Source organism: Cherax quadricarinatus, chromosome 91 (genome assembly GCF_038502225.1).
Source record: "Cherax quadricarinatus isolate ZL_2023a chromosome 91, ASM3850222v1, whole genome shotgun sequence".
Classification (NCBI taxonomy): Eukaryota; Metazoa; Arthropoda; class Malacostraca; order Decapoda; family Parastacidae; genus Cherax; species Cherax quadricarinatus.
In genome coordinates, this window is record NC_091382.1 from 2,345,575 (window position 1) to 2,370,619 (window position 25,045).

A 25,045-nucleotide genomic window follows, 5' to 3' on the forward strand; every position below is an offset into this window, starting at 1 on the left:
AGGTACTTACTCTCAAGCTACTTACTCTCAAGCTACTTACTCTCAAGCTACTTACTCTCAAGGTACTTACTCTCAGGCTACTTACTCTCAAGCTACTTACTCTCAGGCTACTTACTCTCAAGGTACTTACTCTCAAGGTACTTACTCTCAAGGTACTTACTCTCAAGCTACTTACTCTCAGGCTACTTACTCTCAAGCTACTTACTCTCATGGTACTCTCAAGGTACTTACTCTCAAGGTACTCTCAGGCTACTTACTCTCAAGGTACTTACTCTCAAGGTACTTACTCTCAAGCTACTTACTCTCAAGCTACTTACTCTCAAGCTACTTACTCTCAAGGTACTTACTCTCAGGCTACTTACTCTCAAGCTACTAACTCTCAAGCTACTTACTCTCAAGCTACTTACTCTCAGGCTACTTACTCTCAAGGTACTTACTCTCAAGGTACTTACTCTCAAGCTACTTACTCTCAAGCTACTTACTCTCAAGCTACTTACTCTCAAGCTACTTACTCTCAAGCTACTTACTCTCAAGGTACTTACTCTGATGCTACTTACTCTCAAGGTACTCTGATGCTACTTACTCTCAAGGTACTTACTCTGATGCTACTTACTCTCAAGGTACTTACTCTGATGCTACTTACTCTCAAGGTACTTACTCTCAAGGTACTTACTCTCAAGGTACTTACTCTCAAGGTACTTACTCTCAAGGTACTTACTCTCAAGGTACTTACTCTCAAGGTACTTACTCTCAAGGTACTTACTCTCAAGGTACTTACTCTCAAGGTACTTACTCTCAAGCTACTTACTCTCAAGCTACTTACTCTCAAGCTACTTACTCTCAGGCTACTTACTCTCAAGGTACTTACTCTCAAGGTACTTACTCTCAAGGTACTTACTCTCAAGGTACTTACTCTCAAGGTACTTACTCAAGGTACTTACTCTAAGGCTACTTACTCAAGGTACTTACTCTCAAGGTACTTACTCTCAAGGTACTTACTCTCAAGGTACTTACTCTAAGGCTACTTACTCAAGGTACTTACTCTCAAGGTACTTACTCTCAAGGTACTTACTCTCAAGGTACTTAATCTCAAGGTACTTACTCTCAAGGTACTTACTCTCAGACTACTTACTCTCAAGGTACTTACTCTCAAGGTACTTACTCTCAAGGTACTTACTCTCAAGGTACTTACTCTCAAGGTACTTACTCTCAGGCTACTTACTCTCAAGGTACTTACTCTCAGGCTACTTACTCTCAAGGTACTTACTCTCAGGCTACTTACTCTCAAGGTACTTACTCTCTAGGTACTTACTCTCAAGGTACTTACTCTCAAGGTACTTACTCTCAAGGTACTTACTCTCAAGGTACTTACTCTCAAGGTACTTACTCTCAAGCTACTTACTCTCAAGGTACTTACTCAGGCTACTTACTCTCAAGGTACTTACTCTCAAGGTACTTACATTCAGGCTACTTACTCTCAAGGTACTTACTCTCAAGGTACTTACTCTCAAGCTACTTACTCTCAGGCTACTTACTCTCAAGGTACTTACTCTCAGGCTACTTACTCTCAAGGTACTTACTCTGATGGTGCTCTCAAGGTACTCTCAAGGTATTTACTCTCAAGGTACTTACTCTCAAGGTACTTACTCTCAAGGTACTTACTCTCAAGGTACTTACTCTCATTGTACTTACTCTCAAGGTACTTTCTCTCAAGGTACTTTCTCAAGGTACTTTCTCTCAAAGTACTATGTGTGTGCTGTCAGCAGCTGTCTGGTGTCTACAGAACCTTGGTTACATACCCTCAAGGTACTTAACTCAGGGTACTTGCTCTCAATGTACTCTCAAGGCATTTCCTCTCAAGGTACTTACTCTCAAGGTACTTACTCTCAAGGTACTTACTCTCAAGGTGCTACTCTCAAGGTACTTACTCTCAAGGTACTTACTCTCAAGGTACTGTCAAGGTACTTAACTCAAGGTCCTTACTCTCATAGTACTTAACTCTAGGTACTTACTCTCAAGGTACTCTCTGGGTACTTACTCTCAAAGTACTCTCAGGGTACTTACTCTCAAGGTACTTACTCTCATGGTACTTACTCAAGGTACTTACTCTCAGGATACTCTCAAGATACTATCAAGGTACTCTTAAGGTACTTACTCTCAAGGTACCCTCAGAGTACTTACTCTCAAGGTACTTTCAGGGTACTCAAGGTACTTTCAAGGTACTCGGAAGGTACTTACTCTCCAGGTACATACTCTCCAGGTACATACTCTGAGGTACAAATTTCAAGATACATACTCTCCAGCTACATACTTTCAAGGTACTCCCAGGGCACTTTCAAGGTATTTTCATGGTACATACTCTCAAGGGACACACACACACACGCGCGCGCGCGCGCACACACACACACACACACACACAGTGGGCACACACACACAGTGGGCACCTGTGACGAGCGGGGTCCCACAGGGGTCGGTCCTAGGACCAGTGCTATTTTTGGTATATGTGAACGACATGACGGAAGGGTTAGACTCAGAAGTGTCCCTGTTTGCAGATGATGTGAAGTTAATGAGGAGAATTAAATCTGATGAGGACCAGGCAGGACTTCAAAGAGACCTGGACAGACTGGACACCTGGTCCAGCAAATGGCTTCTCGAATTTAATCCTGCCAAATGCAAAGTCATGAAGATAGGGGAAGGGCACAGAAGACCACAGACAGAGTATAGGCTAGGTGGCCAAAGACTGCAAACCTCACTCAAGGAGAAAGATCTTGGGGTGAGTATAACACCGAGCATGTCTCCGGAAGCACACATCAATCAGATAACTGCTGCAGCATATGGGCGCCTGGCAAACCTGAGAACAGCATTCCGATACCTTAGTAAGGAATCATTCAAGACACTGTACACCGTGTATGTCAGGCCCATACTGGAGTATGCAGCACCTGTTTGGAACCCGCACTTGATAAAGCACGTCAAGAAACTAGAGAAAGTACAAAGGTTTGCAACAAGGTTAGTTCCAGAGCTAAGGGGAATGTCCTATGAAGAAAGATTAAGGGAAATCGGCCTGACGACACTGGAGGACAGGAGGGTCAGGGGAGACATGATAACGACATATAAAATACTGCGTGGAATAGACAAGGTGGACAAGGACAGGATGTTCCAGGGAGGGGACACAGAAACAAGAGGCCACAATTGGAAGTTGAAGACACAAATGAGTCAGAGATAGTAGGAAGTATTTCTTCAGTCATAGAGTTGTAAGGCAGTGGAATAGCCTAGAAAATGACGTAGTGGAGGCAGGAACCATACACAGTTTTAAGACGAGGTTTGATAAAGCTCATGGAGCGGGGAGAGAGAGGGCCTAGTAGCAACCGGTGAAGAGGCGGGGCCAGGAGCTCGGACTCGACCCCCGCAACCTCAACTAGGTGAGTACACACACACACACACGCGCGCGCGCGCGCGCCAGGAGCTCGGACTCGACCCCCGCAACCTCAACTAGGTGAGTACACGCACATTCACACATTCACACACACATTCACACACACACACACACACCTACACAGTATTAAGATGCAGGGTATGAAGGTACACATAGCATCAAGGTACCCACACTATCAAGGTACGCAGTATCAAGAGACACTCTTAAGGTATATCCCTTATTTCTTAAGGCATGCCCCATGTTCATTATTAAGGTTGTACACTCCTTGGTACACCCTTAGTATCATGTTCCCTAGTTTCAAGGTGTACTCGTTTATCAAGGTATACTTATCAAAGTGATACTCGCTTATCGAGATGTACTCGCTTATCAAGGTATACTCACTTATCAAGGTATACTCGCTTATCCAGGTGTACGCACTTATCAAGTTGTACTCACTTATCAAGGTATACTCGCATATCCAGGTGTACGCACTTATCAAGGTGTACTCACTTATCAAGGTATGCTCGCTTATCAAGGTGTACACATGTCAAACTGTACTCACTTATCAAGGTATACTCGCTTATCCAGGTATACTCGCTTATCCAGGTGTACGCACTTATCAAGTTGTACTCACTTATCAAGGTATGCTCGCTTATCAAGGTATATTCACTTATCAAAGTGATACTCGCTTATCGAGATGTACTCGCTTATCAAGGTATACTCACTTATCAAGGTATGCTCGCTTATCAAGGTGTACACATGTCAAACTGTACTCACTTATCAAGGTATACTCGCTTATCCAGGTGTACGCACTTATCAAGTTGTACTCACTTATCAAGGTATGCTCGCTTATCAAGGTGTACACATGTCAAACTGTACTCACTTATCAAGGTATACTCACTTTTCAAGACGTTTTTACTTATAAAGGTAAAGAACAAGAAGACACAATACCCTAACTAAAACAGTACACACACAACCCGCACACAGAACATTGTGATTTTGTAAATAGTCTAAGCCGGAGCGAAACGTTGTAAGGTCGTTTCTTCTATGTGTGGGTTATTTGTGTAAGATGTGATCATTATTAATGAGTACATTTTACACAGTGTATACAGTACATTGATGCTGTATACGGTGTATACAGTATTAATGTACTGTATACACCGTATTCAACAGTCATAATCAATATATCCGTATTATCAAGGTGTAATTATTTTAAAGGTATGGCCATATTATTAAGGTATACAGCTTTTTCTTAAGGATAGCCTACTTATTTATAATGTATAATTACCTATTTGAAAGGTATACCTTGTCTCAAGGTATAACCCTTATTCTCAAAGTATATTCATTATTCTCAATGTCATTTATTTTCAAGGTAGAAGTATATATAATTATTTTTCAAGGTACACATTTTTAAGTTATATTAACTTATTCTCAAATTTTATTCATATATTCTTAAGTTATACCCGTATATTCTCAAGGTATACTCTCTATTTTCAGGGTATAATTTACTCGCAGGGTATAATATTTTTTGAAAGATATATTAAGGGTGCTTATTTATTTTCAAGGTATACTCATTAAGTTATGCTCACTTATTATCAAGTTATACTCCCTTATTTTTGGTATACGTACTTATTCTTAAGGGGTTTTCCATTTACTTTTAATGTTCCATTACGCCCGAAGTATGCTTATTCTCAGGGTATATTCACATATTTTCAAGGTATTTATTCTCAAGGTATGCTTAAGTATTTTCAAGATATATGCGTATTTTCAAAATATATTCGTGTGTTTTCAAGGTATATTCCGAATTTTCAAGGTTCGTGTATTTTCCTTGAATATTCGTGTATTGTCAAGGCGCACTCACCTATTTTCGGTAATTATTATGTTTAGGGTAGCGTTAAACCCATAAGAGTTATACGACGCCTATGTAATCGGGCAATTAGGTTCATGCAAGAAAAGGGAGGACAAATCCAACTCCTTGGATCATGAGCCCCCTGACTAGCATGAAGGAAACCTCCCCTAAGGGGGACTTATTTTCAAGGTATACTCGCTTGTTTTGAAGGTATACTCGTGTGTTTCCAAGGTATACTCGCTTGTTTTCAAGATATACTCGCTTGTTTTCAAGGTATACTAGCTTGTTTTCAAGGTATACTAGCTTGTTTTCAAGGTATACTAGCTTGTTTTCAAGGTATACTAGCTTGTTTTCAAGGTATACTCGCTTGTTTTCAAGGTATACTCGCTTGTTTTCAAGGTATACTCGCTTGTTTTCAAGGTATACTCGCTTGTTTTCAAGACATTCTGGCTTGTTGTCAAAGCATTCTGGCTTGTTTTCAAGACATTCTGGCTTGTTTTCAAGACATTCTGGCTTGTTTTCAAAGCATTCTGGCTTGTTTTCAAGACATTCTGGCTTGTTTTCAAGACATTCTGGCTTGTTTTCAAGACATTCTGGCTTGTTTTCAAAGCATTCTGGCTTGTTTTCAAGACATTCTGGCTTGTTTTCAAGACATTCTGGCTTGTTTTCAAGACATTCTGGCTTGTTTTCAAAGCATTCTGGCTTGTTTTCAAGACATTCTGGCTTGTTTTCAAAGCATTCTGGCTTGTTTTCAAGACATTCTGGCTTGTTTTCAAAGCATTCTGGCTTGTTTTCAAGACATCTGGCTTGTTTTCAAGACATCTGGCTTGTTTTCAAGGCATTCTGGCTTGTTTTCAAGACATCTGGCTTGTTTTCAAGGCATTCTGGCTTGTTTTCAAGACATCTGGCTTGTTTTCAAGACATTCTGGCTTGTTGTCAAAGCATTCTGGCTTGTTTTCAAGACATTCTGGCTTGTTTTCAAGACATTCTGGCTTGTTTTCAAGACATTTTGGCTTGTTTTCAAGACATTCTGGCTTGTTTTCAAGACATTCTGGCTTGTTTTCAAAGCATTCTGGCTTGTTTTCAAGACATTCTGGCTTGTTTTCAAAGCATTCTGGCTTGTTTTCAAGACATCTGGCTTGTTTTCAAGACATCTGGCTTGTTTTCAAGGCATTCTGGCTTGTTTTCAAGACATCTGGCTTGTTTTCAAGGCATTCTGGCTTGTTTTCAAGGCATTCTGGCTTGTTTTCAAGACATCTGGCTTGTTTTCAAGGCATTCTGGCTTGTTTTCAAGACATCTGGCTTGTTTTCAAGGCATTCTGGCTTGTTTTCAAGACATCTGGCTTGTTTTCAAGGCATTCTGGCTTGTTTTCAAGACATCTGGCTTGTTTTCAAGACGTCTGGCTTGTTTTCAAGACATCTGGCTTGTTTTCAAGACATCTGGCTTGTTTTCAAGGCATTCTGGCTTGTTTTCAAGACATCTGGCTTGTTTTCAAGACGTCTGGCTTGTTTTCAAGACATCTGGCTTGTTTTCAAGGCATTCTGGCTTGTTTTCAAGGTATACTAGCTTGTTTTCAAGACATCTGGCTTGTTTTCAAGGTATACTAGCTTGTTTTCAAGGCATTCTGGCTTGTCAAAGGATACCTACTCAACAAGGTTCCTGCTGCAGCTTACCAGTCACACACATTCATCCATTATTACTAATTAAATCGCTAAGTAGAGATCTTTTTCATATATATAAAAGTTTAATGTCTCTCTTGTGGCACGGCTTCACTTATTATTATTAATTATTTTTTATTAGTAGTTGTAGTAGTATTTATTATTAAGCTATAAATCCATGGCTTTACTTCTCATTATTATTTTATTAGTAGTAGTAGTAGTAATTATTATTAATAATAACAAAAAAGGAACACTGCAGCAGGCCTACTGGCCCATGCGAGGCGGGTCCAAGTTTCCTACTGGCTTAAGCCAATGCCCCAACCTAGTCAGGTCAGGTCACATTCACTTAAGGAAGAAACACGACAACTAACCTAGTAGCATTAATATAAATAATTAATTATTATTACTATAATTTGTATTATTAATGCTAATAGTATTAGTAGTAATTATTATTAGTATTATTATTGTTAAAGTTTAATCTTGTATCATTCATTGCACGTTATGGTTCCTGTCTTCTAATTCCAAGAAAAATATATTCTTAATATTAGGCTTTACCTCGACCGGTGGAAGTAACTTTAAACGTTTAAATTTGTAAGTTTATATAATCTTATTGTGGCAGGTTTTTTTGGGGTAATGTGAGAGAAATGTGCGTAGTTTATACGTTATATATTTAGTGTATCTGTAATTTAAACCGGTACAGTATCTGTGTTATTTGTATTTAGTTAAAGCCTCGTACGGTATGTATCTTAAAACCTCGTATATTCAGTGTAAACCTCGTATATTCAGTATAAACCTCGTATATTCAGTATAAACCTCGTATATTCAGTATAAACCTCGTATATTCAGTATAAACCTCGTATATTCAGTATAAACCTCGTATATTCAGTATAAACCTCGTATATTCAGTATAAACCTCGTATATTCAGTATAAACCTCGTATATTCAGTATAAACCTCGTATATTCAGTATAAACCTCGTATATTCAGTATAAACCTCGTATAACCTCGTATATTCAGTATAAACCTCGTATATTCAGTATAAACCTCGTATATTCAGTATAAACCTCGTATATTCAGTATAAACCTCGTATATTCAGTATAAACCTCGTATATTCAGTATAAACCTCGTATATTCAGTATAAACCTCGTATATTCAGTATAAACCTCGTATATTCAGTATAAACCTCGTATATTCAGTATAAACCTCGTATATTCAGTATAAACTTCGCATATTCAGTATATTTGTGGCTGTAACCCCGTACACATAGTTTAAAAAGGAATTTGGCCTCTGAGATTGTCGCCATGAGGTTGAGAGGTTATTTTGATACATGGCAGTTTGTGTCATATTTTACTCTTTTTGTGAATAATACTTAATTATAGAGACTTGTAAGCAATTCAGAAAATTATTTTATCCTCAATAAGTGTCTTGAAGTGTGCATAAGTATCTTCCTAATTATTATAATCACAGGAAAGCGCTGAACCCGTAGGATTATACAGCGCATGTGGGGGGGATGGAAGGTATTTTGGAGCACAGATCCAATTCCCTAGATCAAGAGCCCGTCACCAGCGAGTATCTTCGTAATCATTATGTCGGTGTCACCATATATCGTCTCGATCCATTACTTAATTTTGTTTGCAAATTTAAGTTATAGAATATTTTCTCTCATTAGTGTTTAGCCAGACGGGTCAAAAAATATATATATATCCATCGTTCGGTTTCTATGTTAAATTCACGATGGGTAATTAGAGGTAATCAGGTTCGATCCGAAGCAAGGAAGATAAATTAATTCCTCGAGTCAGGAACCTTTGTAACTTGAATAAGGTTATAAAATCGCAGATTAATTAGCCCAATAACTCATATTTTTAACCAAGTTTGATCATAACACTTATGTTAAATATTAATAAGAAAACGCGTCATCAATTTAATTGAAATCGGCTGAAATATTTAACAGTTAATAAACGAATGGAAATAAAATGCGAAATAACTTTGGTCCGTTCTATAAACTAGGCTCTGTGTTTTATCTTCATATTGTTGAAGTTAGCCATGCATAACGCAGTTGCTGTTACTAGTTAAGTATGCAGTGATGCAAGCCTGAGCGAATTCTTGGTTATTTTAGGATTGTGTGTCTTGTGAGGTTAGTGAGTCTATGGAGAGCATGATTGGCCAAATAATGAGGAACAGTATTAATAGGTGGGTGGAGAATGCGTGGTGAGAGTGAGCACAGCTTCTTGCATCACAAGTGATAATCGTCTTCACTCCAATACTTCCTCATCCTCAGCCAAATCGTTGCCAGACGTGTCGAAGCCATTTTTTTAATTTGCTTAGTAATATTTACGAATACAGGCATACGGGGAATTACCAGTAGACCCCTTTCTGCCTTCGAGAGCTGGATACACCTATAGTACCTGGTCAGCCAGGCTGTGGTTCGTACGTTGGTTGACGTGCGGCCAGCATTAACAGCCTGGTTGATCGGGTCCTGATTCACCACGAGGCCTGGTCAAGGACTGGGCAGCTGGGGCGTTGACTCCCGGAATACCTTCCAGGTAGACTTGTGTCCTGCACACCTGGTTGTAGCACAATAACCAGGGTATGTATTATGAACCAGCAAGTACACGATACAATTGATTCAGACCTATCTGGCATTAAGTTTATTTACAGGTACACATAAGTGCAATTATCATACATAGTTTAATGTGCAAACTACCTAGGATAACCCCAGGTATGTGTTATGCAGAACATTTCCGGCAACCTAGGTTGAAATTGACCCCCCCAGGTACCGTACCTACTTACTGCTAGGTGAACAGTGGGTAGCAGGTATAATGTAACTAACACCCAAGTACCTACTTATAACTAGGTGAAAAGGGATAGCAAGTGTAAAGAAACACCCTAAGTTTCACCCGTGCCGGGGATCGATCCCGTACGTAAAGATTTATATAACCTACCCTAACCAAATCAAAGCTAACTAAACAACACTGCATTTGCAAGTTTGCAGAGTGCTCAGAAACTGCCGTTGGGAATTGCGTAAGAAAATTAAGGTAGTAAAATGATAGGTTGGAGTGGAAGGTGTGGGAAGGAATGGAGATTGTGTGATCCAGCCTTGCAGCGGTGTGGTGGACGAATTAGAGGGGTTAGCGAGTGAGAGTGCTTGAAGAGTGGTACTGAATTTGGCTGGCTAGCTACCTGGCTGGTAGGCTGGCTACTTTGCTGTCTATGTGGATGGCTGGCTGGTTGGCAGACTGGGTGGTTAGCTGGCTGGCTGGTTGGTAGACTGGATGGATAGTTGGCTGGCTGGTTGGTATACTGGGTGGTTAGCTGGCTGGCAGACTGGGTGGTTAGCTGGCTGGCTGATTGGCAGATTGGGTGGTTAGCTGGCTGGCTGGTTGGTGGACTGGGGGGTTAACTGGCTGGCTGGTTGGTAGACCGGGTGGTTAGCTGGCTGGCTGGTTGACAGACTGGGTGGTTAGCTGGCTGGCTGGTTGACAGACTGGGTGGTTAGCTGGCTGGCTGGTTGGCAGACTGGGTGGTTAGCTGGCTGGATGATTGGCAGACTGGGTGGTTAGCTGGCTGGCTGGCAGACTGGGTGGTTAGCTGGCTGGCTGGCTGGTCGGCAGACTGGGTGGTTAGCTGGCTGGCTGGTTGACAGACTGGGTGGTTAGCTGGCTGGCTGGTTGACAGACTGGGTGGTTAGCTGGCTGTCTGATTGGTTAGCTGGCTGGCTGTGGCTGGCTGGCTACCGCTTGTCGAGTCAATGCACGCTCCGACCAGCCGACCAAGACCATGCTCTCACCTTTGTCTCAGCCTTATCCTCCCTCCCTCCCTCGAGTATAGAATGCTGTATACCTTGGCCTCTATAGCCTTCACACACTAACATAACGGCTCAGCCTAATTTTCTGAATATTTAAAATAGTTTAGTGACGTTATTCACGCTAATCGATCGAGTTTCTCCCTTTATCTTCAGATATCCATATAAAGCATTGTAAGAGAATGTGACCTACTTGACTAGGTTGGGGCATTGGCTTAAGCCAGTAGGAGACTTGGACCTGCCTCGCATGGGCCAGTAGGCCTGCTGCAGTGTTCCTTCTTTTTTTTTTTTTTTAGCTAAGAGCTTATTTAGGCACAGGTACACATAAATACAGTTATACAAATTATGATACATAGCAACATACGTGTAAATTGCCTAAGATACCCCCTCCCCCAAAAAAAAAAAATCGAAGTTACTTATTTCCACTAGGGTCCTTGATACTGGTTTTAATGTTTAAGTTGGTAGTATTGAATGTTCCATGCCAGAAATATTAGTGTTGTGAGTGTACAGCAGACTGCTGGTTTAATGCATCTTCAGTGTACACACCGGGATGTGGTTCGTACGTTGGATTGCGTGCGGCCAGCAGTAACAGCCTGGTTGATCAGGCCCTGATCCACCGGGAGGCCTGGTCGTGGACCAGGCCGCGGGGGCGTTGATCCCCGGAATAACCTCCAGGTAGTCTCCAGTTATTATAGGTAATTTACTACGCTTACCAATTCGCAAACAGGCGAATTATCTCTTAGTCCAGCAGCAGGATTCGAACCTGCAAACTCGCCATCACTGTACTACTGTGTACTCTGATGCCGAGATAAATACGTTTATTCAGGTAAATATGAATAAGGTTACATAAATCGTCATAAATAACGTATGTGTAATTATCTAGAAGTTTGCAGCGGACAGATAATGTCTATGTTACCGCGTACGATAATTTGTGTAACTGGATTTATGTGTATCTGTACCTAAATAAACTTCCTAACACTTAACTGTTCCTATAAGAACGCGAGTTATGTTCCTAGTGTACATCGGTTAAGTGGTTAATTTTGTTTAGGTTCCGCTTTGTATATTTTTATTTGGTTTAGATGTGAGCGTAATTTTTGAGTAGGCTAAATATAATTTGGGGGAAATGTGGAATTTTAATACTATTGTGAGCTCAAGAATACAAAGATTATATCTTTTATGTCGCCTCTGAGAAGCTGGAGAAATGTACGAAAATGAAAAATATTTGTAAAGGTAGTGATGGTGGTGTGTGTAGTTCCCTGTTGGAACGACACTACGCCATTCCATCTCGCTCCATTGCCTCATGATTTACCCCTTTTGTAGCGTCTACGTTCATTCTGCCATTAATATAACGCATGTGGTGACGACTAGGATATACTGCCATTACGCAGGTCATCGGCAAATTAAGGGGAGAGATATATATATCAGGATAAATCGATATATATGAGGAGAACGTATGAGCATCTCTCCCTCTTCTCTTGTTCCTGTTGTTTCCGTCCATCTTACCCGTTGCCGTCGGGGTGAGCTCTGCGTTTTTTTAACTGTTTTAGCCACGTGCTTGCCTTTAAAAATATATATACAGGCGGAAAGGTCGCATTGTTATTTCTCCTACATATTTTGTTGCATCAGTTCATTATGGCATGAGTGCTTGCGGGGTATGAATGATAAAAATGGTGGAATGATAGGATCGGCAAGTGGTCTTAGTGGTTCACTCTGATGCCCAGACCCACACTCTTCTAAAATATTTGACGAGGTATTTTTTTCGCGCTGTGATGAAGCTATCAGCTTACCCTTTTACTGGCTGAAATAATGACTTTTAGTTGCCTTTGCAGTAGTAGGAAAAAATCATTTAAGACTACAAGAAGCAGGAAGTGAAGGGGTTGGTAAATTGGGAATCTCCAGCATGTGGGTTGTGTGGCATTCCCGCCTACCTCACCTTCACTAAGAACCATACCCTCGGTTCTTGGGCTTTCTACATTGTCAACCTTCATAATTTCAACTGCCAGTCATGTCTTTTTCTCTCGTTAGAGGGGCACAGAAACTGTATACGATGAATCTCCCACTTAAAACTACGGTAAATCTTCCTCACTTATCGACACCTTATGGTTAGTTATTTATTTATTTTTTTTATTTGGACATAATACGTATTTGTACAAAGAAATATCTTGTGCTTAATACAACCAAAAACCCCAGTGGAAATAAATCTTTATTTCTACAAGTACATGTACAAGGTATATAGGCCTAGCTGACATACTACTGTATAGAATGCTTTGAGTATAGAATGCTTTTTGTTATGTAGAGCATTTCCCGCAAATTAGGTCAGTTTGAACTTGCACACGAAAATCACTCACTACGAAAGCAAAAGACTTGGCAGACGATGCAACATCCCCCAATGAAAAGCAGGGGTGTCACTAGCACGTTAAGAGACCATACAATAAGTGTCAGGGGCCCGAGACTGTTCAACTGCCTCCCAGCATACATAAGGGGGATTACCAACAGACCCCTGGCAGTCTTCAAGCTGGCACTGGACAAGCACCTAAAGTCGGTTCCTGACCAGCCGGGCTGTGGCTCGTACGTTGGTTTGCGTGCAGCCAACAGTAACAGCCTGGTTGATCAGGCTCTGATCCACCAGGAGGCCTGGTCACAGACCGGGCCGCGGGGGCGCTGACCCCCGGAACTCTCTCCAGGTAAACTCCAGGATGCGACCCGAGATGCGAGGCGAGAGAGAGATATCATAATCTACACCTGGAAGATTCTGGAGGGACTGGTCCCTAATATGCACACAACAATCACTCCATACGAAAGCAAAATACTTGGCAGACGATGCAACATACCCCCAGTGAAAAGTAGGGGCGTCACTGGTACACTAAGAGAAAACACAATACGTGTCCGGGGCCCAAGACTGTTCAACAGCCTTCCACCAGCAATAAGGGGCATTACGGGAAGACCCCTGGTTGTCTTCAAGAGGGAGCTGGACAGATACCTAAAGACGGTGCTGGATCAGCCGGGCTGTGGTTCGTACGTTGGATTGCGTGCGGCAAGCAGTAACAGCCTCGTTGATCAGTCTCGAGGCCACTGTATCTATGATACAGTCTCGAGGTCACTGTATCTGTGATACAGTCTCAAGGTCACTGTATCTGATACAGTCTCAAGGTCACTGTATCTGATACAGTCTCAAGGTCACTGTATCTGATACAGTCTCAAGGTCACTGTATCTGTGGTACAGTCTCAAGGTCACTATATCTGTGATACAGTCTCAAGGTCACTGTATTTGCGATACAGTCTCAAGGTCACTTTATCTGTGATAGTCTCAAGGTCACTTTATCTGTGATACAGTCTCAAGGTCACTGTATCTGTTATACAGTCTCAAGGTCACTGTATGTTATACAGTCTCAAGGTCACTGTATCTGATACAGTCTCAAGGTCACTGTATCTGATATAGTCTCAAGGTCACTGTATCTGATATAGTCTCAAGGTCACTGTATCTGATACAGTCTCAAGGTCACTGTATCTGATAGTCTCAAGGTCACTGTATCTGATATAGTCTCAAGGTCACTGTATCTGATAGTCTCAAGGTCACTAAGTTCACTTTCATCACAACACACATATACAGACAAATAACTAAACTTAAGAATAAAACAATGGGTGCGCTTAAGTGTATTAAATATTATCAAGGAATACAAGCGATGAGTGAATTAATTTTTTTTTTAATTTCTGGACATGTTAAGATAAGTCAGCACAACTTTTTATATGCCTTGTCTTAAAAATATTTTCTGTAAAATTTTTGTAACACTTTCTTCAGTTTTAAACCAATCTTTAACATGATTTAGATCTCTTAAATGAATAAAAAATATTGGAATCCTAGTCAGTTTTAGTCTAAATGCAATCTGTCCATTATTAAGAAGTTTGTCATATCTAAATTTCAAATATATTGAGTAAAGCAGAATTTTAAGGTTTATATACATGATAGATAGACTCCAGGCAACAGATAGACATGATGGGCAATATTAACTAACTTTCTGATTGTGTATGGTTATCCTTTGTATTATGAAAGTTATTCATTATACATGGTATGCAATACACGAAGTGGAGCAGGACGGCTATATATAGGCAGGAAGAGGTAGTGGTGGTAGTAGTAATAGTAGTGGTAGTAGTAGTAGTAGTGGTGGTAGTAGTGGGGAACTAAGGAGGAGGAGCCAGTCAAATATAAGGACAGGGGAGCACTACCACTACTACTACCACTATTACCACTACTACTACTACCACTACTACTACCACTACTACCACTACTACTACTACCACTACTACTACTACCACTACTACTACCACTACTACTACTACCACCACTACTACTACCACCACTACTACTACTACCACTACTACTACTACTACCACTATTACCACTACTACTACTACCACTACTACTACCACTACTACCACTACTACTACTACCACTACTACTACTACCACCACTACTACTACCACTACTACTACTACCACCACTACTACTACTACTACCACTACTACTACCACTACTACTACTACCACTACTACTACCACTACTACTACTACCACTACTACTACTACCACTACTACTACTACTACCACTACTACTACTACTACCACCACTACTACTACTACCACTACTACCACTACTACTACCACTACTACTACTACCACTACTACTACTACTACTACCACCACTACTACTACTACCACTACTACTACTACCACTACTACTACTACCACTACTACTATTACCACTACTACTACCACTACTACTACCACTACTACTACTACCACCACCACTACTACTATACTACCACTACTACTACCACTGCTACTACCACTACTACTACCACTACTACTACCACCACCATTACTACTACTACCACTACTACTACTACTACTACTACTACCACCACTACTACTACTACTACTACTACTACTACTACTACTACCACCACCACCACCACCACCACTACCTCTTCCTGCCTATATATAGCCGTCCTGCTCCACTTCTGGTTAGTGTGACTTTGTAAATGGTCCAAGTCGGACCGAAACGTCGTCGTAAGCTCCTCTCTTCTATGTGCGGGTTATTTGTGTATCGCTCCAGTCACGGTATTGTGCCTTTTTTTGTTATTCATGATATGCAATATTGACCAAGTTTTGGTTGTGTATAGTTCTCTATCTTTTGAATCATGAAAGACGTATTCATTGCAGACTTTAAATAGCATTTATCAGTTAATGTTTTTTGTACCTTTAGTTCATGGCGTTTTCCTGTTCAGTATTTTAATTATTTATAAACTTGGGGCTACAAATACTGTTTTAAAGTACATGAAAGAAAACAACAAATATATAATAGTGTACATTACATAGGAGCAAAGATTGGTTCGATTTATTTATACAGTATTCTTAATTTTAGAGGCCTGGTCACAGACCGGGCCGCGGGGGCGTTGACCCCCGGAACTCTCTCCAGGTAAACTCCAGGTAAACAAGTTAAAACATCTAGAAATACTATTGTTATTGTTCAACCTGGGCAATAATTTCTCTGGTTGTAATTAGATTATTTGTAGGTGCTTAGTGTTTATTCTTGCAACTTGAGCAGGATACCCTCATCTCTGTCCTTTTATCTACCTGGTGGGTGTCCACGAGTCACCCTGGATCAGCCGGGCTGTGGTTCGTACGTTGGACTGCGTGCGGCCAGCAGTTACAGCCTAGTTGATCAGGCCCTGATCTATCGGGAGGCCTGGTCATGGACCGCGCCGTGGGGGCGTTGATCCCCGGAATAGCCTCCAGGTAACCAGGAGTCAACGCTCCCCCGGTCCGGTCCACGACCAGGCCTCCTGGTGGATCAGGGTCTGATCAACCAGGCTGTTACTACTGGCCGCGTGTAGTTCAGCGTGTGAACCACAGCCCGGCTGATCAGGCACTGACTTTAGGTATCTGTCAGATCCCTCTTGAAGGCAGCCAGGGGTTCTATTAGTCTTTTTGCTTAATGGAAAAAAAACCTACCTGGCATGGGCCAGTATAATGCCTATGTTATTATCCTTCTGGTATTAAACATTTCTATTAATTTACTTAAAACTGGAAGGAGGGAATTTGTTATTAACATGCCAGACTTTTAAACTGAGAACTCATAAACACACTTCACTTACAAGACTTAAGATTTCGTTCGGATTTTTAACCCCGGAGGGTTAGCCACCCAGGATAACCTAAGAAAGTCAGTGCGTCATCGAGGACTGTCTAACATTTCCATTGTGGTCCTCAATATTGTCCCCCAGGATGCGACCCACACCAGTCGACTAACACCCAGGTACCTATTTGCTGCTAGGTGAACAGGACAATAGTGTAGGGAAACGTGTCGAAATGTTTCCACCCGCCGGGAATCGAACCCGGGCCCACCGTGTGTGAAGCGGGAGCTTTAGCCACCAGGCCAATGATAGTTAACACAAGCAACTGTAGGTTAATTGCATAAGTCTTTAGGTAGAATAACATGTCATCAACAGGAAATTTTTAAAACATTGATGAGACAGTTAAGCTAACAACTCTCGGGTCATGAATACAAGTTTGTTTACTAGACTGTCTACATTGTGTGTTACACTGCAGTTACAATTTGCCCACAGTTAACCGTGTTATTTTTGCTAGGTTTTCAATTAGTCACACATGCAGTATAAGCTAATTTTGGGCTCGTCAAGAGTTTTAGGTAGTATTTCCTTTTTTTTTAATTATTAAAATCAGGTTTGGGGTCAAACCTGATAACTCGATACTATTTCTGCTGTCGTTTTAGTTGCTGTTGCTGTTGTTTTAGTTGCTGTTGCTGTCGTTTTAGTTGCTGTTGCTGTCGTTTTAGTTGCTGTTGCTGTCGTTTTAGTTGCTGTTGCTGTCGTTTTAGTTGCTGTTGCTGTCGTTTTAGTTGCTGTTGCTGTCGTTTTAGTTGCTGTTACTGTCGTTTTAGTTGCTGTTACTGTCGTTTTAGTTGCTGTTACTGTCGTTTTAGTTGCTGTTGCTGTCGTTTTAGTTGCTGTTACTGTCGTTTTAGTTGCTGTTACTGTCGTTTTAGTTGCTGTTAATGTCGTTTTAGTTGCTGTTGCTGTCGTTTTAGTTGCTGTTGCTGTCGTTTTAGTTGCTGTTGCTGTTGTTTTAGTTGCTGTTGCTGTCGTTTTAGTTGCTGTTACTGTCGTTTTAGTTGCTGTTGCTGTCGTTTTAGTTGCTGTTGCTGTCGTTTTAGTTGCTGTTGCTGTCGTTTTAGTTGCTGTCGTTTTAGTTGCTGTCGTTTTAGTTGCTGTTGCTGTCGTTTTAGTTGCTGTTGCTGTCGTTTTAGTTGCTGTCGTTTTAGTTGCTGTCGTTTTAGTTGCTGTTGCTGTCGTTTTAGTTGCTGTTACTGTCGTTTTAGTTGCTTTTACTGTCGTTTTAGTTGCTGTTGCTGTCGTTTTAGTTGCTGTTGCTGTCGTTTTAGTTGCTGTTGCTGTCGTTTTAGTTGCTGTTGCTGTCGTTTTAGTTGCTGCTACTGTCGTTTTGGTTGCTGTTGCTGTCGTTTTAGTTGCTGCTGCTGTCGTTTTAGTTGCTGTTGCTGTCGTTTTAGTTGCTGTTGCTGTCGTTTTAGTTGCTGTTGCTGTCGTTTTAGTTGCTGTTGCTGTCGTTTTAGTTGTTGTTGCTGTAGTTGCTGTTGCTGTCGTGTTAGTTGCTGTTGCTGTCGTTTTAGTTGCTGTTGCTGTCGTTTTAGTTGCTGTTGCTGTCGTTTTAGTTGCTGTTGCTGTCGTTTTAGTTGCTGTTGCTGTTGTATTAGATATGGAAAGGTGATAAGGTAGATATATTTTGCATAATACCAGTATGACTTTAATAATGTTATTTGTAAATCTACTGTATGTAAAGTTTGGGACAGATTAAACAATATACAATTTTTTTTTCTAAAAAAAAGTAAATCATTTAAATTATTAAGAACACCTGTAGTCCTTTAAACTGTACTCCCTGGAATATAGGCAAGAAAGATACATCAGAATTTGCCTCTAGAAAACTCGGGAGGGATTTGTCTAAAGTCTGCACACTGAAATTAAATGTTACCCCAGTGAAAAGCAGGGTCACCGTGGTTATATTAAGAGAGCATCGTATCGACATCCAGAGGCCTGGACTATTTAACATCTCTAGCAAAGTTAGAAACACCGCTGGAATAAGTGTAGAAGTCTTCAAGAGAAAACTTGACAAGTACATCTGCTAAGTGTCAAATCAATCAGGCTGTGACGGATATGTGGGTCAGCCGGCCACCAGCAGTAACAGTCTGGTTGCCTAGGAAAGCACCAGGCAAGCCTGGCCCAGGGCCGAGCTGCAGAAGTTAGAAAACTCTCGAATCTCTCCAAAAAGGTCAACGGTACTGAAGCAAAAGTCTCGGCAGCTCATGCAAAATAATCCCATTGAAAAGCTAAGGTTTAGCAAATACACTGAGATAACTCAATGCTGGAAGTGTGATAGAACCAATGATATTCAACACCCTTGCTTCATATACGCACAGATTCCTAGCTGTCTTCAAGAGATCTTGGTAAGTTCCTCAAATCAGTTACCAATTAGCCAGGCTGTGGTACCTACGTTGGGCTGTGTGCGGTGAGCACCAACATCCTGATTGATCTGGCCATCAATCAGAAGGTTTGATCTGGGACCAGACCACGGGGGCAGTGACTCCTGGTATTGTCTACAGGCAAACTAGAGGCTACAGGTATTTGTTAATGTTTAACAACAATTGATTGACTGGTGTCAAGTTTTTGCAACTGAATATAACGCCATATGGAGAAAATGATGCAGGGTCATTCCTTCTGAGAATGCTGAAGGTTAATTTTGATTACAGCTATCACATTTAATAACTGTTCTTTCAGTTTATTCCTACACTTTACCTGTCAGGATTACATTATCATTACTGATGAAGTCGTAAAGATGGTAATGACATATGGCAGTTATAAATATGGTTTTGGTATCCTTCAGAAATTTGCCATTCTCCATTTTAAGCACGTACAGAAACTTCAATCTACCTATCAATAGATTCAGATTGGAAATAAATGGTATCAAATACCTACACAGTGGAAATATAAACACATATGCAGTATAATGTGATCCTTTATTGACAACGTTTCACCCACACAGTGGGCTTTTTCAAGTCACACACAGATTATTGGTGCTGGCATTACTCTGTCAGATGTAAGCACCACAACCCAGCTGATCATAAGCTGTCTAGAGGAACTTGTCAAATATTGGCTTGAAGACTCAGTACTTGTATTGTCATGCACTGTGGGCGAAATAATGTGTTTTTCTGGGTGTCACAGCTGCATAAAAAAGTGGTCGCTTAAATTCTCTGAACAAGTTCCTGACTGAATTTTTCCCCTGACAATTATGTTATATCCTTTTATGTGATACAAAGCTGTACATTGTATCTAAAGCATTAAGCTCTACATTGGTATTGTTACTATGCAATTTAGTACCAGTTCATGTAAGCAGACAACACATTACGTTGCTTTAATTTTGTCAAAGTTTGGTTTTCCTGGAGGGTTAGGGTCAGGCTAACTTGGGAAATCAATAAGCCTAGCTTACCGGTACGCAAAACAGTCCACTAACTCCCAGGTATCTATGAAGTAAATAAAAGAAACAATACCCTGACTGGAACAATACACAAATAACCCGCACATGGGAGAGGGGAGCTTACCACGACGTTTCGGTTCGACTTGGACCATGTGACTTTGTAAATGGTCAAAGTCGGACCGAAACGTCGTCGTAAGCTCCCCTCTCCTATGTGCGGGTTATTTGTGTATCTATAAAGTGCTAGAAGAAGAGAAGCAGCAGGTGTTAGAAAACTTACCCATACATCTCACCGCTTCTCCAAAGAATTAAACCTTATAATGTGAATAAATACTTTAGAAAACCACCAGGTTGATAACTGAGATACTTGTCCAACATTCGGGTATCTTTATTTTGGAAACGTTTCACCAGCCAGTGGCTTCAACCCAGTGCAGTGAACGGTGAAACATAGGAGGAGTTTGAGGTAATCATTCCCTCAGCCTAGAGTTGATGTGTTCAGTCCATCAGTGTCTTATCTGTTCCTAATGTTCGGCACACACATCACTAAGAGTAGCCTATTATCGAGAATTTCTTATATTTGTATCAATTTTTTTTACACTACCGGCAAACGCCTTTATCTACTTTTTACTACAGCCTGGTTGAGCAGGCAAGCATTGCAAGCATGGACCAAGGCCAGGCTGTGTAAGTAAGGCACTTCACAGGTATATATTTGACGTGTTGTTGATATGAATAAGTGTATAGACTTATTGGTTATAACCAGAACCATAAATTTTAAGGGTGGGGAGGTAAGCCAGTGGAAGGCCTCGGCCAGATGACTAAAAACTCCAGTTGCGGATCATCATATGACTAAGACCCGCGTCAGGAAACACTTGTCATGTTTCCTGACAAACCTTACTTAACCTAAGCTCTTTACGTACACTTGTTATTCTCCATCATTATACCACGTCCTTCAACATTACCGCTTATTTCTCCACGGTAGTCAGTTTTCTGATTGTAGCTTGGTCTTCGGTGGTGTATCATTTACAACCTGCATTCAACTTCTCCCCTTATTTTTGTGTATTCGTTTCTGCCTCTCATGCTTGCTTTCCAGTTCTCAGTGGTTGGATTTGCTCTGTTTCTTCCAACCTCTTTTGCTTCTCTCCTTGTCCTCTGCATTCCTGATTGAACCATGGTTTCTTTCGTCATTTTTGCTGCGTATCTTACCATTGCCTCTTGTGTGTAGCCACTGTATACTTTTTATCCAAGTGTGTACCATTAAGTTTGATTTATGTACCATACAAGTTTGATCTAGTGTGTACAATACAACTTTTATCCGAGTACAATGTATCATACATGATATATAAGATTGACTACTAGGCTAAGCTTGCTGGATGCTTGAGAACAGAACGTTTAATTAATAGACTAAGCTTACCACTTACCGGCTAACTTTGACTACTAGGCTAAGCTTGTTGGATACTTCAAAATACATCGTTTAATTAATAAACCAATCTCATCACTTACCGATTTTGTGCATTCTTCAAAGCTTGCACTCCGTCTTTGTTGGGTGCATGCTTAATGGGACTGTTGCTGCTAGTGGCTCGCATGGTTAGTGGATACTTGTGTAAAGGGTGTGAGGAAATCATTGTTGTCAGTCATTGGACGTACCCAGTAATTTAAGCAGGAAAAAAATCGTCACGGATAGCTGCCACTATAAAACCTGGAAAGTTTGCATGTGTATATGTTGTGTTTTAGCACCTGAGAGAGAGAGAGAGACAGAGACAGAGACAGAGAGAGAGAGAGAGAGAGAGAGAGAGAGAGAGAGAGAGAGAGAGAGAGAGACAGAGAGAGAGAGAGAGAGAGAGAGAGAGAGAGAGAGAGAGAGAGAGAGATGGAGAGAGAGAGAGAGAGAGTGAGAGAGAGAGAGAGAAGGAGAGAGAGAGAGAGAGATGAGACAGAGAGAGACAGAGAGAGAAGGAGAGGAGAGAGAGAGAGAGACGAGAGAGAGATGAGAGAGAGAGACAGGAGAGAGAGAGAGAGAAGAGAGAGAGAGAGAGAGAGAGAGAGACAGGAGAGATAGAGAGAGAGAGAGAAGAGGAGACAGAGAGAGAGAGAGACAGAGAGAGAGAGGAGAGAGAGACAGAACGAGAGAGAAGAGAGAAGAGAGAGAGAGAGAGAAGAGAGAGGAGACGAGAGAGAGAGAGAAGAGAGAGAGAGAGAGACAGAGAGAGGAGAGAGAGAGAGAGAGAGAGAGAGAGAGAGAGAGAGAGAGAGAGAGAGAGAGAGAGAGAGAGAGACAGAGAGAGAGAGAGACAGACAGAGACAGAGAGAGAGAGAGACAGACAGAGACAGAGAGAGGGAGACAGAGAGAGACAGAGAGAGGGAGACAGAGAGAGAGAGACAGAGGGAGGGAGACAGAGAGAGACAGAGAGAGACAGAGAGAGAGAGACAGAGAGAGAGAGAGAGAGAGAGAGAGAGAGAGAGAGAGAGAGAGAGAGAGAGAGAGAGAGAGAGGGAGAGAGAGAAAGAGAGAGGCTAAGCTAGACCGACTCGATATGCTGGCAGAAATTTTTAAAAGGAAACTGGACCACTGTCTCCTGCAAATTCCTGATCATCCTGGTTGTGATAAGCTATGTAGGTCTGCGGACCGCTAGCACAAACAGCCTAGTTGACCGGGCGGTCACCAAGGAAGCTGGGCCTATTTCCGGGCTGCGGTGGTTGAAGACGTTTCCAAATTAGACACATGTGCAACACTTGGGCATCTTTAACGAGGGAACGTTTCGTCACACAGTGGCTTCATCAGTCCATACAAAGGAGAATGGTGAAGAACAGGAGTAGTTTGAGGTAATCAGTCCCTTAACCTTGAGTCGATGTAATCAGTAAATCAGTCTTTTATTTACTAATGACGGGTTTTCAGTATTTGCCTATTCCCCGGCCCTAGGCCAGGCTTGTTTGGTCTACCTACTTGGAGGGTGTTTCGGGGGGTCAACGCCCCCGCGGCTCAGTCCATGACCAAGCCTCGTGGTGGATCAGGACCTGATCAGTCAGTCGAACCACAGCCCGGCTGTGGTTCGACTGATTAAGGTATCTGTCCAGCTCCCTCTTAAAGGCAGCCAGGGGTCTATTGGTAATTCCCCTCAGTAAAGTGACTAAAATATGTACGATGGTAGTTTATTGTTACTTGAGACCCGTGTTACCATTGTTTTTCTACTCCTGTGTTGCGCCCAAACCATCCTCACAAATTCTATGTATTTCTCAGATACGATTTACAGAAAATGTCTCATTTTAATTTATTTAGGTTTAGATTAGACTGGCGTCTATCAAAAAAATAGCCAATTAGAACATACCACAACGGCAATAAATACAATATATGATGGCCATTAAAAAACTAAGAGCCGCGAACAAAATCAGCGACCCACCGAACGCAGAAGAGGAAGTCAGTTACTGTTTACAGCTGGTCAGTTACCCTTTAGACTGTTTTAGCAACAGGGAAATACAATGTGTTATTAAGACAGGCTCCAAGGTAAAGGACCCCAATGGAAATAAGTCACTCTGACTTCTTTTGGGTTATCCTAGGTTCTTTACGCATGTGTATGATAATCTATGTAACTGTATTTGTGTATACGTAAATAAACTTACCTATGGTATATTGTCCTTAGTCTTGTTCTCACTGGCTCCCATTTTCTATGCGAGCATCGAAACGATACATCCATCTATTCATTATTTCACTTATTGGGCATTAACATATATCATAATGGGTTAAACTCGGCCATTTGACGGGAACCTAACCCAGCCTGTGTAACGTGTCTAGAGAAATCACCTTAAGTACATTAACAAAAAAATTCGAAGGTTGTGGTTGATCAGACAGGCTGACTTTATCACTGGTGTAAACTGAAGTTATGTGTAACGTAAATATAAAAATTAATAATATTAATAATCTTTATTTCTACAAGTATATGATACAACTTATACAGACCCTAGATGACATCAGTGACATACTATATAGAAAGTTCCTGGTTATGCGAAGTATTTCATGCAACTTCGGTTAATTTTGTCCCCAGGATGCCACCCACACCAGTTCACTAACACCCAGGTACCTACTTACTGCTACATGAACAGTGACAGCAAGTGTCTTAAGGACACACGTCCTAATGTTTCCACCAGCTCCGGGGATCGAACCATGGACGTTACTGTGTGAGCTGAGTGAGCTACCAGCAGCAACTCGTGAAAGATATAAATGCTTTTAATAAAGCAGTGAAATTCTTGTCTTATTATTATCCCTGGAAGGGATTCGTGTAGTAGTTGCTCTGGTAATTTGCTAAAATAATTGATAAATGAAAACACAAGCGGAAGTTGTTCCTTGTTTTTAGTAATTACCATCACGATTTCTTTCTTTATTCATGACAAACTTTTTTTATATACACTTTACACTTTCAGTTTTCAACATTTATGCTTTAATCTTGGAATGTCAAAGAAATTGGATGTTTTAAAAATTGTAGTGTGTGTAAAATAGTTAAGAGAACACTGTTTATGTTTCATATCTTTGTAACGAGGTGTAGAGGCAGTTTGTAATGTTGTATTGAGTGTGGATCCCAAGCAACCAATCAGAGAGGTATTGTTTAATACTCCCCACACTGTCAAGGAGCCACACTTCTGCGCAGGTGTGTGTAGAAACACCGCCAGTGTGGCTTGGGATGTGGACATATGCGCGCGTTTATTTTAATCTTCTTGGGTTATGATGTGTGCAGTGGGGTGATGTGGAGCACTTACCAAGGCAAGTTATGTGGAC

At 41.2% G+C, this 25,045-nt stretch overlaps 1 protein-coding gene across 3 annotated transcripts in view; it reads left to right on the forward strand.

Moving 5' to 3' along the window:
• LOC128704887 (uncharacterized) overlaps nucleotides 1–25,045 on the forward strand; it is a 179,646-nt gene that overhangs the window by 4,183 nt on the left and 150,418 nt on the right. The window contains exon 1 of one of the 3 annotated variants that reach the window (XM_053800091.2): nucleotides 24,903–25,030. The exons of the other annotated variants lie outside the window; for them this stretch is intronic. Within the exon in view, the coding sequence (XP_053656066.2) occupies nucleotides 24,961–25,030 (70 nt within the window). The 5' untranslated portion in view covers nucleotides 24,903–24,960. Of the gene's footprint in view, nucleotides 1–24,902; nucleotides 25,031–25,045 lie in introns of those variants that run through there. 3 annotated transcript variants of the gene reach the window in all.